The following is a 16986-nucleotide window of genomic DNA, read 5'->3' on the forward strand; positions in this document are numbered from 1 at the left end:
GAAAGAAAAAAGTGGCATGATCCCTGCCCACCAGGGTCCAAAATCCCAGTGCCTGGCCTTAAGGGGTCCCACAGGAAACTTGGAATATTCTTAAGACTTTAGCACCATTAGCAAAATGAGAAGAAAAAAAAAATTAGTACTATCTGGATCTCCCACCTTCCCTGGGAGGGAACATTAAATAGAAAAAAAATCAAAACTTTGGCTAGGTTCTACTTCCCAGTGACTTTCTCTAGCCATGAGTCAGGCTGGGAGGTTTCCCCGGGAGCAAAGGAAGAAGAAGAAACAGAAGGAAATTAGAAGCAGAAAGTCACAGTTGGTCAGTCAGTCAGGAGTGTCTGAGACAGAAGTCGGAACTCTGCTGCCAGATGGTAATAATAATAATAATTATGGTACTTGTTAAGAGGTTGCTATGTGCTAAACACTGTTCTAAGCGCCGGGATAGATACGAGTTAATCAGGTTGGACACAGTCCCCCTTCCCACACTCTTTATCCCCATTTTACAGATGAGGTAACGGAGGCCCAGAGAAGTGAAGTGACTGGCCCAAGGTCACACACCAGACATGTGGCGGATCTGGGATTAGAACCCATGACCTTCTGACTCCCAGACCCGGGCAGTATTTACTAAACCACACCGCTTCAAGAGGGCAGGAGAACGGAAAGGACTCCACTGTTGGGGAAGCAGTAAGTCGGGGCAGTGAAGTGAGAGAACGGATACATCAAACAGACGATAGGGAGGAATAAGTTCCTTGTGGGCAGGGAACAGGTCTACCAACTGTGTTATACTGAACTCTCCCAAACGTTTAGTACAGTGCTCTGCACATGGTAAGTGCTCTCTAACACCTCTCTGATTGAGGAGCCTTGTGTGTGAGTCTGCAACAAGCAGCTTAAAAATTGACTGTGACCCTGTGGACAACAACAGAGAGAATGAAGAAACTTGTGAAGCACGGCTCAGTGGATAGAGCACGAGCCTGGGAGTCAGAAGGTCATGGGTTCTAATCCCAGCTCCGCCACTTGTCTGCTGTGTGACCTTGGGCAAGTCACTTTACTTCTCCTTGCCTCAGTTACCTCATCTGTAAAATGGAGATTGAGACTTGTGAGTCCCACATGGAACTGGGACTGTCCAACACAATTTGCTTGTATCCACCCCAATGCTTAGTACAGTGCCTGACATATAGTAAGCGCTTAACAAATACCATAATAATAATAACTGGGTTGCTCTACTTTAAGGAGCAGCGTGGCTCAGTGGAAGCCCGGGCTTGGTAATCAGAGGATGTGGGTTCTAATCCCGGCTCCGCCACTTGTCAGCAGTATGACTTTGGGCAAGTTACTTAAATTCTCTGTGCCTCAGTTACCTCATCTATAAAATGGGGATTAAGACTGTGAGCCCCACGTGGGACAACCTGATAACCTTGTATCCCCCAGCGCTTAGAACAGTGCTTGGCACATAGTAAGTACCGTCATTATTATTATTAATTACCTGCCTGTGGGGTCGGAGCACGAAGGGAGATGGGGCCTTCTCTCCCTGCTCTACCCAGTAACGGGCCTGGACCGAGCAATGACGGTCACATAGAGCCACTGCTGTGACACCCACGGCAGATAAAAGGCCGTCACTTTGAATTATAAGGTAGGAAGCAGCCCTGGGGAGAAGCCACGTTTGGAGGGAAGTGGCATTTGGGGGAAGCGGTGTGCAAAGGAGGCTCGCAGCACCAGCGGTCCACAATGCCAGGATCCTTGCCCAGCCTTCTGTCGTGGGACCGACAGGATGGGCTCCCTTGACCAGTGGACTGGTACTGGACCCTTGGAGGCGTGGGTGTGAGTGAGAGTGTGAATGTGTCATTCCTCTGCAGGATGGTAAAAAAAACTAAGTAAAACCTTCCACTGTAACTTTGGTGCTTTGGTTTGACTCTTTACGTATCACGGAGGCTACCCAATCCTGGAAAGTTCTGGTTGGTACCAGCCGGGGGCTTGTGATGCCTTGCAATTAATTGGTGGCTATAATAATAATGGTATTTATTAAGGTGCTTACTATGTGCCAAGCACTATTCTAAGCACTGGGGTAGATACAAGGTTATCAGGTTGTCCCACGTGAAGCTCAGTCTTAATCCCCACTTTCCAGATGAATACCTGAGGCACAGAGAAGTTAAGTGGCTTGCCTAAAATCACACAGCAGACAAGTGGTGGAGCCGGGATTAGAACCCACATCCTCTGACTCCCAAGCCCGTGCTCCTTCCACTAAGCCACAAGCCTTGCGAATTAGGGAGGACTCCAATTTAGCTGATTCATTTTCAATGGTTTCTTAAATCCTGAGTCTATTAAAAGGGCACATTGATATCCAGTCTTTTCAAGCTCCCTGTAATTTTAAGACAGTAAAAAGATAATTCTGGAAAGTTCCTCACTCAGGTAATAAAGTGGAGAGAATAGATTCAAATGGATGAAATCTGAGGGATGTGAGCAGAGTGCACGGGTACTCAGAAATGTAAAATCCTCGGACAAATCATCAGAGTTGAGCAAAATTAATTCTGAAGAAAGGTTTTGAGATTTGGCTGAATAAAATTATTTAAATCCCTGTCTTCAGAGATAAGATACCATGTAACTGTAAACTTGTTTGTTATATTGTACTCTCCCAAGTGTTTAGTACAATGTTCTGCACACAGTCAGTGCTCAATAAATACGATCGACTGATGTAAATCCAGACAGGAAAGATCCCAAACAGATGACGGGGAACCCATAAAACTCAAAAAAGACAAATACATGGCGGGCATTTTTCAAAAACTGGGAATAATCAGAAGTTTTAGGGTTGAAGATGGAAGGTGGCAGGGGAAAAACTAATATTAATATATTTTTTTAAAGTGACAGTCCCTTCAGAATATCTGATTAGAACTGTGTGACTGAGGTCATTTTTTTTTCTAAGAATTAGTCAGCAATATGAGAAAGCAAAAGGAAGAAATGAATTGGGGGAGAGAAGAATGAATGAATCTCAATGAAGAACCACGTTTCCTGCAAATCTCACTTATTTTAGAGTGGGGTGTGGGATGTGGGATGAACTCATAAATCAAGAAGAAATGATGACTTCAGAGATCCGACACCTACAGGGAGCCTGCTGAGAGGCTGCAGGCGGTAGCCAAAGCCAAAGTCCCCCCCGATTTAACTACAGGAAGTTTCCAAGGAGGTTTCTCCCCCATGGCACCGTCGCAGATTTCCCCTGCAGACTCCCACCCTGGAGGGAAAACTCTAATTCGGAGTTTGAGGGGCATAATTCCTAATTTCTGTACTAATTTCCTTCTCCTTTGTGGTTATCTAAACTTTTAAATTCAAGCCGTCCGATTTTTCCACTGCGTTGGCTTCCCCCGAGGATTGTAAGTGCCCAGAGGGCAGGGGCCATTTGTATCTGTCAAAGTTTCTAATAGAGTGCTCGCCATAAAGTCAGTGCTCCACAGAGGACGTGGTCAGTCATGGCACCCTGCCATATTCATCCTGTGCCAGTGAGACAAGAGCCCAACGGGATGGGACCCCACCCCATCCCTCAGCTAATGTGGTAATTTGCAGCAAACTCCTGTTAACTTCAGTGGGGAAGTTTACTTTTCCCTTTCATTGTGGGTGGCAGAGGTAAACAGAATATTTTTTTTTCCCCTCCAGTAACTAAATGAAAGTCACTAACCAAATTCTTGCCATTAACTAAAATTCCTAAGCCGGCAGGCACCGAAAGCGTTAAAAAAAAAAAAAAAAGAAACCTGGGAAAAAAGTTCACACCTCTGGGCTCTTACATCAACCGGTGCTTCATACAGAAACTGATGACAGGAAAGGTTGGTAAGCAGGGTGAGCAATAGCTTCAGCAGAAGGTTTAGAGGTCTGCGCATAACCCACAAAAAGATCAAGCAGGAAAAGAAAGCTGCGGGCTTTGGAAACGAGCCAGCCAGGTTTGGTACAAACTGGGTTTCAGGAGGAGAAGAAGGAGGTCGCTTCTTTTTCTGAGATTAGAAATCCACATGAAAAAGAACCTTCTCTTCTCCCAGGCTCCATGTCTATCATTCCCCCCCGGGTTCATGTTCTCGCCTTTATCCCGACTGGACTCCTGCGTCGGTCTGTTCTAGGTCTTTCGGCTCCCTCCCCCTTCGATTGCACCCTGCCCCATGTCACCTTCCTTACAGGCTGGTTGGCACACACCCCTCCGCTCCTCAAACACCCCCAACGACTGCTTATTTCCTTCCACGTCAACCAGAAACTCACGACCACCACCCTCTCCATTTTACGGGTTGGTTTTCTCACGTGCCATTCCCCAGATCCCGCTCTTGGCCCCTTCGCGGCTAACCTAACGGTACTCACCCCCGACTCTCCGACTTCTGACCCCTCACTGCGGGGGATTCCAATTTGGAACCTCCCCCTTGTCAGACCAAAGCTCTGTCCAACTTCTAAAGTCATCCTAAAAATCAAACCTTCTCCGAGAAGCCTTCATGGTTCATATTAACAGTGGTAATTCCGTTTAGTGAGTGCAATTTTGCTGAACAGGAACGCCAAACACACCTCCTGACCACTAGATGATTCCACCCTAAAAGGGCAGATCTACAGAGGAATAGTCACGAGCAGTGGAATCGGAACAAAATTGAATGTTCAGTCAAATATACAGAGAAACCCAAGTTGCAGCATGGTCTATCTAGCGTAAAAAATGTGGGCCTGAAATAACAATAATAATAATAATTTTGGTATTTGTTAAGCACTTACTATGTGCAGAGCACTGTTCTAAGCACTGGGGTAAATACAGGGTAATCAGGTTGTCCCACGTGAGGCTCAGTCTTAATCCCCCTTTTACAGATGAGGTCACTGAGGCACAGAGAAGCTAAGTGACTTGCCCACAATCACACAGCTGACAAGTGACAGAGCTGGGATTTGAACCCATGACTTTGGACTACCAAGCCCGTGCTCTTTCCACTGAGCCACGCTCAAAGGACCTCTAGACTGTTAGCATATTGTGGGCAGGGAACATGTCTACCAAGTCTGTTAGATTGCATATTCTCCCAAATGCTTAGTACAGTCCTCCGGACACAGTAAACGATAACTAAATCCGATTGACTTGGCTTCTAATCCTTTTTCTGCCAACTGCCTGCTCTGTGACATGGGCAAGTCACTTAACTTTTCTGTGCCTCAGTTTCTTCATTTATGAAATGGGACAGGGACTGTGTCCAACCTGATTGGTTTATATCTATCCCAGTTCTTAAAACAGTGCCTACTACACAGTAAGCACTTAAATACCATTAAAAAAAAACACCAAACAACAACATTGGGTTGGATGGATCCATTGGTTTGGCCCATTATGGCAATGGCTATGGCCTTATGTTCCACAGGAACATGGCAGGTGGGGCTGACAGAGTGTGAAGTGTGCTGGGCAAATCACTTCCTCCTCCCTATTTCCAGTTTCAAAGTCTTCAGGATGGAACTGAGATGCATCCGTCGTTTAGGATGGTAAACCCACCAACTGCGGTCTTTGGTCACAGTAAGCGCTCAATAATTACGATATGAATGCCATAAGTGCTCCATAAATACGATATGAATGAATTCATTCATATCATATTTATTGAGCCCCTACTGTGTGCAGAGCATTGTACTAAGCACTTGGGAGAGTACAACAGAACAATAACAGACATTCCCTGTCTGTAATGAGCTTACAGTCTAGGGGGGAGACAGACATTAATATAAATAAATTAAAGACGTGGACATAAGTGATCTCCTTCTTCACAAATCCAACGGGTTCTACTCCATCCTAATTGTCCTCGTCCTCTCGGCTGCCTTTGGCACTTTCGACCATTCCCTTCGCCTCAACACGTTATCCAACCTCTGCTTAACTGACTCCATCCTCTCCTGGTTCTGCTCTTATTTTTCTGGCTATTCATTCTCAATCTCCTTTGCGGATTCCTCCTCCCCCTCTCATCCCCTAACTGTAGGGGTTCCCTTAGGGTTCATTTCTGGGTTCCCCTCCATCTACACTCACTCCCTTGGAGAACTCATTCACTCCCACATCTTCAACTACCATCTCTAAGCGGATCTCACCCACATCTACATCTCCTCCCCTGTTCCCTCTCCCTCCCTCCGGGCTCGCCTCTCCTCCTGCCTTCAGGACGTCTCTACTCAGATGTCCTCCCACCACCTCAAACTCAACGTGTCCAAGACTGAGCTCCTTATCTTCCCTCCCAAACCTTGTCCTCTCCTGAACTTTCCCATCACTGTAGCTGGCACGACCATCCTTCCCGTCTCATGAGCCCGTAAACTTGGTGTCATCCTTGATTCCGCTCTCTCATTCACCCCACATATCCAGTCAGTCACCAAAACCTGCCGGTCTCACCTTCATAACATCACCAAGATCCGCCTTTTCCTCTCCATCTAAACCGCTACCACGTTAGTACAATCACTCATCCTATCCCGACTGGATTACTGCATCAGCTTCCTTTCTGACTTCCCAACCTCCTGCCTCTTCCCACTTCAGTCCATACTTCACTCCGCTGCCCGGATTACCTTTCTACAGAAACTTTCAGGGCATGTCACCCCTCTCCTCAAAAATCTCCAGTAGCTCTCTATTCACCTCTGTATCAAACAAAAACTCCTCACTATTGGCTTCAAAGCTTTCCATCACCTTGTCCCCTCCTATCGCACCTCCCTTCTCTCCTACATCCCAGCCCGCACACTTCACTCCTCTGGTGTTAACGTTCCCTCTCGATCTCGTCCGTCTCGCTGCCGACCCGTGGCCCACGTCCCACCTCCGGCCTGGAAAACCTGCCCTCCTCAAACCCGCCAATCACTCTTCCCCCCTTAAAAGTCCTACTGAAGGTACATCTCCTTCAAGAGGCCTCCCCAGACTAAGCCCTGCTTCTCCTCAGCTCCCCCTCCCTTCCACGTCAACACGACTTTCTCTCTTTGCTCTTCCCTCCTTTCCCCTCCCCAAAGCACTTCTGTATATGTGTATATATCTATAATTCTATTTACATTGATGCCTTTTTACTTGTATTGATGTCTTTCTCCACCCCTCTAGACTGTGAGCCCGTTGTGGGCAGGGACTGTCTCCCTTTATTGCTGTACTGCACTTTCCAAGCGCTTAGTACAGTGCTCTGCAAACAGTAAGTGTTCAATACATACGACTGAGTGAATGAAAGTGCTGTGGGGAGAAGGGGTCAGATGGGTGCTTCAAGGGGGAGGGGAGGAAGTTTAAATACCTAATGAACTGAGCCCAAAATCTGCTCTCTGCCCTCAATTAGTAGGGTGGTTTGTTGGTGACAACCTACCCACGAGAAGCTTTCAAGTCAAACGTGTAGAAGACTTGTTTTCACTTAAGGCCCGTGGGTTTTCAGGTCCCGGGGGAGAAAGCACGCTGAAGAGACTCAAAGACTTCCCAGCCCTCGAGCATCTGGTTTAACGCTTAGCTGAGTGCGGTCTGACTCCACTGCACCCCAGGTGCGCTCGGCAGCTCTCAGAGCAGGAGGGGATCAAAGGGAGGAGGCGGCCTCAACTACAGAGACCACTTTTGTCTATATCAGCGGCGGCTGACGCCGACAACGACCCAACCGAGCAGCTCCCTATGGGCTCCTTGACTTGCTGAATCATCAGAGACAAAACCAAAAAGGCAATCTGCAGCAGACAGGGGCCCTCGGAATATTTTTTTTTTAATGGTACTTGTTAAGTGCTTACTATGTTCCAGGCACTCTCCTGAGCGCTGGGGTATATACAAGCTAATCGGGTTGGACACAGGCCCTGTCCCACAGAGAGCTCAGAGTCTTCATCCCCATTTTACAGATGAGGGAACTGAGGCCCAGAGAAGTGAAGTGACTTGCCCAAGGTGACACAGCAAACTAGTGGCCGAGACGGAAGTAGAACCCAGGACCTTCTGATTCCCAGGCTCCTTCTGATTCCCAGGCCTGTGCTCTATCCACTAGGCCTTCTAGGCTGTAAGCTCACTGTGGGCAGGGAATGTCTGTTATATTGTTGTATTGTACTCTACCAAGTGCCCGTGTACTGTGGAGCGAGTTTTCCCCGACGTGGGGTCTGTCGGGAACGGGAACCCCGTGGATGAGGAGAGTGGGAGAATGGGACCCGATCTCAGTCTGGCTTGGCCTGAGTAGAGTGGCATTCACAACAAAGACGATCACGCATCTCCTCCCAATAGGCCTTGCAATAAAGAGGGGGCAAGGCCCTGCCAGAGAGACAATCCGGTATCCATCAGCTGACCGCCTAGTAAACCTGACTCCAAGACTCCGCCGTACTATTAGACCAAAAGACGAGCCTGCCAGACGAGAGGGTTTTCTCTCATGTGGGAAACATTGGCTGGCAATGTAGAGAGCCCTCGGGGCTCCAAACTCATTCATTCATTCCTATCTATTGAGGATTCTCTGTATGCAAAACACTGCACGAAGCGTTTGGGAGAGTACTGTATCACAATAAACATTCCCTGCCCGCAACAAGCTTACAGTCTAGAGAAGAAGTGGGTCCGGCTGCAGACACTCGCCAGCCCCATGTTCTAGTGACAATCCCTCACACTAAGTGACGCTCAATAGTTCCAAGGAGTCCAGCCTTAGTGCAGCAGGAAAGAGTTTCAGACTGATTATTATAAACCATTTTACTCCTCAGTCAATCATATTTACTGAGCACTTCCTGTGTGCAGAGCACTACACTAAATGCTTGGCAGAGTCCAATGTAACAATGTAACAGGCACATTCCCTGGCCACGACAAGCTGTCTACAGAGTTCTTCAAAGTCTTAGGCCTGATCTAATTTTTCCTCAGGCCAAAGATTGGTTGCGTCTATGTTAAATTGTGCGTCCATACCCATACACACACACGGAACACCCTCCCAAGAATCAGTCTGTAAGGTGCTCTACCTCCTTCCGGGGTCCGTCTCCTCAGTAATGAACTCCAATCACTCCATAGTCCTCTAACGGGGTGCATCTTAGAGGAAATTTGAAATTCGTACTCCGTAAATGGTTTCAGATCGTACAGATTATAGCTTCCTCTCCTGCCCGTAACATTGGCCTGGAATGACACAAGGGGAATGCACAATACACATATTAGACAGTCAGGGTTTGGCGTGGGAGGATATAACAGCGAATATGTTCCGAGGCTTGGATTACTGCTGTTTTCGCAGTCGGTCTGAAACCCTTTCCCTCCTCTTTCTTCTTTCTCTCTCTCTCTCTTCCCAGACTTTCCCTCTTGAAATGCCCTGGGAGCAACTGAGAGGAGGTTCTTTATTGAAGATTACAAACCACTTGGATGAGGAAAGTGGGAGAATGTTAGTTTTCGGACGTTAAGCCTAGGGCTCCCTTTGATTATTTAACATTCAGCGTTCTCAGTAGTTTTTGGGCGGGAGCCTCTGGATATTTTTCTCCTCCAGGACTTGATTTTTCTCCTCCTGCTTCTTTTAGGGTTCCTTGGGAGTTGGGCAGTCAGTAGCCAAAGGGAATGTGTCGTGATGAAAAAGAAAAATGGAGAATAGCAAAAGGTGGAGCCGTGGATGCAGGAAACCTACCCTTTGATATATGTGCAGTTCAGTAATTGAAGTAATAATAATGATAATAATAATGAAGATGATATTTCTTAAGCACTCCCTGTGTGCCAAGCACTGTTCTAAGCACTGGAATGGATACAATTCATGCAAGGCACTGACTGATACAGTGAGTCACATAAGGCTTTCACAGCTGTTTTCAGGAAAGAGGTGCCAAATTCTCGAATCGATATCATTTACGGAGAGCTTATTGTGTGCAGAGACCACTGTACTAAGTGCTCAGGAAAGTACAGTACAATGAAGGTAGTAGCCGTGACAGCCCTGCCCACAAGGAATTTACGGTCTCTCGTGGGGGATGGAAGGTGTAATGGAAGGCATTTACAAAAGGGAATGTGGTAAGACTGAGAAACTGATTGCTTCTGATAATGGTGCAAAAGGTGCTGGCATGCACCAAAGTCACCAAGATCTAATAATGAAACAAAATGCAAACACTCTCTCCTTTTTCTTCCTCTTTCTCCCCCGCCTCCCCTCCCCACACTAAGGGAAACATTTTTTACCTGCTTCCAGGAGACGCCGCTCACTAGCCGATATCTGAGGTGACTAAGCCACACCTGCCCCTGGTCCTTCCATCGAACGGTACAGTTGACGGCGGAAGAATTGTGAAATGTTATTTCAACATCAGTTGGTGCCCAAGGCTTCACTAGTAGAAGGGAAAGAAACAAGGATTATGATTTGGGCACTGGGCTGAAAGAACTGCCTCACACTTGCACGTCACACTGGAACAGAACATATTTCTGATAGGAACACACTCAACCTTTTTTGGAAGAACTACCATCCCGGAAACACACTGATTTAAAAAGAAAGGAAGAGAAATCTACAAAAGTGACTATCTTCCACATCATCTTTGATATCTCCCCCATCTGTCCTTTAATGGAACAGATAATACTTCTGACAGGAACACACTCATTTTTTTTTTTTGGAAGAACTACCGTCCAGGAAACTCACTGATTTAAGAAGAGGGTAGCGAAATCTAGAAAAGTGACCATCTTCCTCATCATCTTTGATATCTCTCTTATCTGTCCTCAACTTCACCACACGGTTGCCATGGGGAGGCCATGGCAACCTAGTGGATAGAACACGGGCCTGAGAGTCAGAAAGACCAGGGTTCTAATCCTGGCTCCACCACTTATCTGCTGTGTGATCTCGGGCAAGTCACTTCACTTTTCAGTTCAGTTCCCTCACTTGCAAAATGGGGATTGAGATTCGTTTGTATTCACACCAGCACTTAGTACAGTGCCTTGCACATAGTAAGCGTTTAACAAGTACCACAATAGAAGCAGCGTGGCTCAGTGGAAAGAGCACGGGCTTTGGAGTCAGAGGTCATGGGTTCGAATCCCTGCTATGTCACATGTCAGCTGTGTGGCTTTGGGCAAGTCACTTAACTTCTCGGTGCCTCAGTTACCTCATCTGTAAAATGGGGATTAAGACTGTGAGCCCCACGTGGGACAACCTGATTCCCCTGTGTCTACTCCAGTGCTTAGAACAGTGCTCAGCACATAGTAAGCGCTTAACAAATACCAACATTATTATTATTAATTATTATTATTATTAGTGGTTTCGTGGAACTCATGCACCTCTTGCAGGATCAAAAGGGGGAGGGATATAGGCCAGATATGAGGAGTCAAGGAGGAAGCAGCGGAGGAAGTCCCGGGGAGAAGGGGAATGGCTTCGGACATTCAGCGGGGGGAAAATTGGCCACCTCCCAGGACCATTCCATTACTGTCTTTCAGAAGTCCGTTCAAATCCCGCTCCCCTTTTTTAATAGTATTTGTTAAGCGCTTATTATGTGCCAAGCACTATACTTACCTCAAAGTGAATGCACTGGGAAAGGCTTGTCGATTGAATGTGTACAAGGACGAAGCTGGAGGGGAGTATCTTAAAAAAAGGGAAGGGCTGGGGCGTTCCATTAACTAGGCACGTACCGTTGTCCAAAAGCAAGGAAAACATACCGACATCCACAAATGTGAATTGCAAGGTGTTGGGAGCCGAAGACCCGAGGCTGTTCTCGGCGACGACGGCCACCGTGTAAACGGACTCGGGAGATTCGGGGCTTAGGTTGATGCCAAGATCCTGATAACCATGGCACCGATCGTCAAACACCCTCTGCAAATTCAAACCCTTCGGCCCTCTTAACCTGAAAAAGACAGGTCCCACGAGGGGCCTATTAAGTTCTCGAAGAGAAAAGTGACCATTTTGAGGTGGTGGTCAGTCAGGGGCAAGCTTTGCCACCAAATCAACCAGCCAAGGCTGGGTTAACTCGCTTAGGAGTATGACATCACTCGATGTTTTCACTAGAGTAAGGACTCCATGACACACCCCAATGTGCAGAAAATTAACAGGGGAATTTAGGGTCAAGTCTCCTCCAAGAGGACTTCCAGTCAGTCAATTATATTTACTGAGCGCTTACAATGTGCCAAGCATTATAATAAGCACTTGGGAGAGAACGGAAGAACAAACTAACAGGCGCATTCCTTGCCCTCAACAAGCTTGCGGCCTAGGGGGCAGACATTAAGAGAAATAAATAAATGACAGATATGGACATAAGTGTCGTGGGGCTGGGGTGGGAGGTGAATAAAAGGAGCAAATCAGGGCGATGCAGAAAGGAACTGAAGAAACAGAAAGGAGGGCTGAGTCAGGGAAGGCCTCTTGGAGGAGATGTGCCTCTAGGGAACGTCATCTCAAAGGACACCCATTTTCCCCAGATCTGGACTCCGGTTCCGTCACTCACCACAACGTATAGGCTGTGTAGAGGTGGGTAGGTCTCCCTTTGCTCCAAACACAAGAGACAGTCCCGTGCTCTCCAGCCTGGATGCAGGATATGTTTTGGGGCTGTTCCGGAGCAACTTTCGAGACAAAAAATCAAGATAACCCTCATGTGAAAGGGAAAAGGCATCGGGCGCCTATTCTAACGAAGGCCACCTCCTTACGTGTGTGTGTGGCACCTTTCTCTGAGAGGCTAAAGCTGTGAGGAAAATGATGACATCAACGGCTCAATGCTCTTGTTCAGGAAGGCTCACTGAAGGTGGGCTCCGGGTGGGCAAAGAAAGGCAGGCCTGGGGCTTCAAGCCCCTGCCACTGGGCTTGGCCTTTCAGCTATGCCCAGGGTCTGAAGAGTTTGGCAAAAACCATCGTTGTGCCATGTCGGGGCATAGACACAGATCCCCCCACAACCTTCATCGAAAGCGCCCCTGAGGAAAGTGCGTTCCTGAGAAGGAAACGGGCATGTGCGTGGGAGGGAAGGGGCACGAGGCCCCAGCTGTATCTGCCCTCTATTCGGCATTGAACTTGCCGCTCCAATACTGGTCACCAGTAATGAAAAAGTGGTCAGAGCCTCCCCCATCCAGGACCAGATCACAGACACGCAGGGTGTGGCTAACTGTAAATTCACTCAATCATTTATTGAGCGCTGACTGTGGGCAAAGCACTGTACTAAGCACTTCAGCTTTGTACCCACTAAGGAGGAACCCAGTCAAATGCCACTAATTCCACCCGGGGGTGTCTTACTCATCTTCCCCGAATACAAGAGATTGAGCTCAAGGTAAAGGAAGAAAGATACGAAAGTGAAACTTCTTTCCCACTGTGTCCAACCTGACGAACTTGTACCTATCCCAGTGCTTAGAACAGTGCTTGGCACGTAGTAAGCGCTTAACAAGTATCATGATTATTATCTGGTGGATGAACACAGTCCTAGCTGTATCCCCAAAGTAGGTCAGAGTTTCAAGTACATAAAGAGTTATGCTCACTGCCAACAGTAACCTCAGCTCCACAGACACGGACTTCTTCGCGATCACCTCCACACAGTAATTTGCAAACAAACAGGGTGGTGCCCTGCACGAGATCCGAAACCCGAACGCTGATCGAGCTGTTTTGCTGGGACTTGATTCTCGAGTTGTTTTTATAGAGGACGAGCTTGTTGACGGTGGGGTAACCTCGCTCCGGCTTCAGGCAGCAGGAGACGGTGACGGGGGATCCGAAGACGACGGTCCGGGCAGGGCTCACTGTCACATCTCCTCTTTTGCACACATCTAGGACCAACGGTAAACACTTGTACACTTGTCTGCACACCACGTGTGGAAAGACACTCCTAAATGGAAGGGGCTTAGTGGTAAGGAAGATGGCCTAGGGAAGAGCCCAGGCCTGGGAGTCAGAGGATCTGGTTTCCAATCCTGGCTCTGCCACTTATCTGCTGCGTGACTTTGGGCAAGTCACTTCAGTTCCATGTCGGTAAAATGGGGATTAAATCCCCCTCCCTCCAATTTAGGTAGTGAGCCCCATATGGGACAGGGATTGGGTCCAGCCTGATTACCTTGTAACTACCAGCGCTTAGCATGCACTAAGCGCTTAATCAATCAGTGGTATTCCTTGAGCACTTACTATGTGCAGAGCACTGTATTAAGAGGAGCACTGTATTAAGAGCTTGGGAGAGTGCAATACAACAGAATCGTACCATGTAAGTTCGGTGTGGGCAGGTATTGTGTCTCTTTATTACTGAACTGTACTTTCCAAGCGCTTATACAGTGGTCCGCACATAGTAAGTGCTCACTAAATATGATTGAATGAATACAACAGAATTACCAAGTACCATTCTCGGTCACTCACGGAGTAGAGCAAAACTGTTCCTGTGTAACCGATGCTATAGTCTGAATGCTTACCGAGTGCAAGGTACTATACTAAGCATTTGGGAACTTACTCTAGCGGGAAGACAGAAAGGAGTAGAGCATTTACAGAGTGAAACCTGGAGGAAGAACAAATATAAACAGGAAGCAGTACAGATGTACCACAACAAAACAGCTGAACGCATCGTTGGATGTGCAATACGTGATAACGGTGGGCTCCATTAAGCGTTTCCTCTGTGCCGAGCATTGGGCTAAGTGTTGGGGTCGACGTATACGAATAAGTTAAAATGTACCTACGGGTTTGACTACTAAGGTGAAAGTGGATCCTGTTTTTTTGCTAGAAACAGCCCATCGCATAGCTCGTGACACTGCCTTGCTGCATCAGCTAAATGTGCTGAGCTGGTGTTTCCAGTGCTTGCACTGGGACTCTGACAAACCAAAAAAAAAAAAGAAAAAAAATACCCCAAAAAACCCAATAGCCACTTACTGGCTGACAGCTGATTTGCTCCAGAGGTTTCTCGCTGGGAGGGGCAGCAACACTTGAGAAGCAGCACGGCCTAGCGGAACGAGCACGGGCCTGGGAGTCAGAGGACCTGGGTTCTGATCCCAGCTCTGCAATTGCTTGCTGTGGAATTTGGGCAGGTCACTCCACTTCTCTGTGCCTCAGTTCTCCCTCCTATTTAGAACGTGAGCCCCATGCGGGACAGGGACTCTGTCCAACCTAATTGACTTGCATCTATCCCAGTGCTTAGAACAGTGTTTGACACACTGTAAGCGCTTAAATGCTATTAAAAAAAGCACACAGAAACCTAACAAGCTGACAGCTCTGGAGAGTCTCAACCCTGAAATTACTCACCAGTGACAAGTTGGGCCCATGGGGAAGAACGATAATTCTTCCAGATGACCAGAGGGGCTTAGGGGGGTTGCTCATTCAGGGCCCCACTGTAGTACAGGGCTCTGCACATGGTAAGCGTTCAGTAAATACCACTGATTGATCGTTTTGTTGCATCAGCACCTTAAATGAAAAGATGCCCTTTACCCTCACAGGTACTTACCTCCTAATACAAATTTCAATTATTACTCCGCATTTATTTTGTATAATCTTTTGCATCTATTCCTCCATTTTTCACTCCCTGAAGCATTTCTGTCCACATCAGTAATTTATTTATATTAATGTGAGTCTCCCCCTCTAGACTATAACAACTGTTGTGGGCAGGGACCGTGTAATAATAATCATGATAATGATTATTGTACTTATGAAGCACTTAGTATGTGCCAAACACTGTTCTAAGCCTGGGGTAGATGAGAAGCAGCATGGTGTAGGGGATATAGCATGGGTCTGGGTGTCAGAAGGTCACGGGTTCTAATCCCGGCTTCATCATTTGTCTGTTCTGTGACGGTGGGCAAGTCACTTCACTTCTCTGTGCCTCAGTCACCTCATCTGTAAAATGGAGATTGAGACTGTGAACCCAAAATGGGTCAGGGACTGTGTCCAACCTGATCTGTTTGTATCCCCCAACTCCCAGCGCTTAGTACAGTGCTTGGCACATAACAACTGCTTAACAAATACCACAATTATTATTATTATTATTACTATACAAGGTAATCAGGTTCGACACAGCCCCTGTCCCAATTAGGGCTCACATTCTTAATGCCGATTTTACAGATGAGGTAACTGAGGCCTAGAGAAGTTTAGTAACTTGCCCAAGGTCACACAGCAGACATGTGGCAGAGCCGGGATTAGAATCCAGATCCTTCTGACTCCCGGGCCCCGGCTAGAGAGTAGAGCAAGATGAGACACATATGTTTGCCTACAGTCAGTGGGAGGTCAGCATTGGATAAAGATGGTGTGGGAAAGAAACCTCCGAGTCACTTTATGCTCTCGGGGCGACCGCAAATCTTCCACTAAGGACTTTCAATCAATCAGTTACTTAGGCTGTGAACCCATATGGGACAGGGACCGTGTCAAACCTGACAGACTTGTATCTACCCCAGCGCTTAGAACAGTGGTTGAAATATATAGTAAGCGCTTAACAAATACCATAGAGACATTTGTTGAATGTCTACTGGGTGCAGAGCCCTCTATTAAGGACAGTGGAATTAGGAGGCAGGAGATTCAGGTTCAAGTCCCGATTCAACCACTTGCTTGCTGTGTGACTTTGGGCAAGTCACTTAACCTCTCTAGGCTCAGCTTCCTCATCTGTACTATGAAAATGGTATATCGATCTTTGACATACTCTAAAATTTTGTAATAAAAAACACGTGCTTATATAAAAACCCATCAGCTCTACCTACAAAGCTAATCAATTTAAATGGACCAAGTACCTTAGATACAAAAAGCCGCAAGGAGTTGACAGAAAGAAGGCTAATAATGATGGTATTTGTTAAACCCTTACTATGTGCCAAACAGCATTTTCTCTGCGAGAGAATTTAATAAGAGATATCCATGTTTATACATATTAATAGTCTTACCTATGTTTGCCTGGATCAACGGGCATATGGTTATCAACTTAAATGCAACTGAATAGATGCTAACGGAATGGGCCATGAGCGAGATGTTCAATTCTAGAATACACCTTCTCTTCCCCCTTGGAAAAAAGACAAATGACATTTATTTTTCCATGCAATCTAGAAGACACTTAAATCGAGCTGGGTCGCAGAGGACTGACAGTACCATTTAACCATTTCACCGTATTTTTGAGCAAGGGTTTGTTGGCTTTTCTTAAACGGGACTAACATTCGAGCTTCTGGCTAGACCCACAGCTGGGGGGACCATGAAACTCTCTTTGCCTGGGAGCCCGCTGTGCTGTCACTGGAAGGTGTTCTGGCCCAGT

The 16986-nt window shown here is 47.0% G+C and overlaps 1 protein-coding gene across 1 annotated transcript in view; it reads right to left on the reverse strand.

Moving 5' to 3' along the window:
- IL12RB2 (interleukin 12 receptor subunit beta 2) overlaps positions 1-16735 on the reverse strand; it is a 39634-nt gene extending 22899 nt beyond the window's left edge. Inside the window, exons 1-6 of the mRNA XM_029046638.2 lie at positions 16625-16735; positions 13280-13561; positions 12265-12379; positions 11486-11670; positions 10034-10176; positions 8857-9007 (exon numbers count right to left, since the gene is read on the reverse strand). Of these exons, the coding sequence (XP_028902471.1) occupies positions 8857-9007; positions 10034-10176; positions 11486-11670; positions 12265-12379; positions 13280-13561; positions 16625-16700 (952 nt within the window). The 5' untranslated portion in view covers positions 16701-16735. The remainder of the gene's footprint in view (positions 1-8856; positions 9008-10033; positions 10177-11485; positions 11671-12264; positions 12380-13279; positions 13562-16624) is intronic.
- Positions 16736-16986: the final 251 nt, after the last annotated feature.

Source organism: Ornithorhynchus anatinus, chromosome 18 (assembly GCF_004115215.2).
Source record: "Ornithorhynchus anatinus isolate Pmale09 chromosome 18, mOrnAna1.pri.v4, whole genome shotgun sequence".
NCBI classification, from domain to species: Eukaryota; Metazoa; Chordata; class Mammalia; order Monotremata; family Ornithorhynchidae; genus Ornithorhynchus; species Ornithorhynchus anatinus.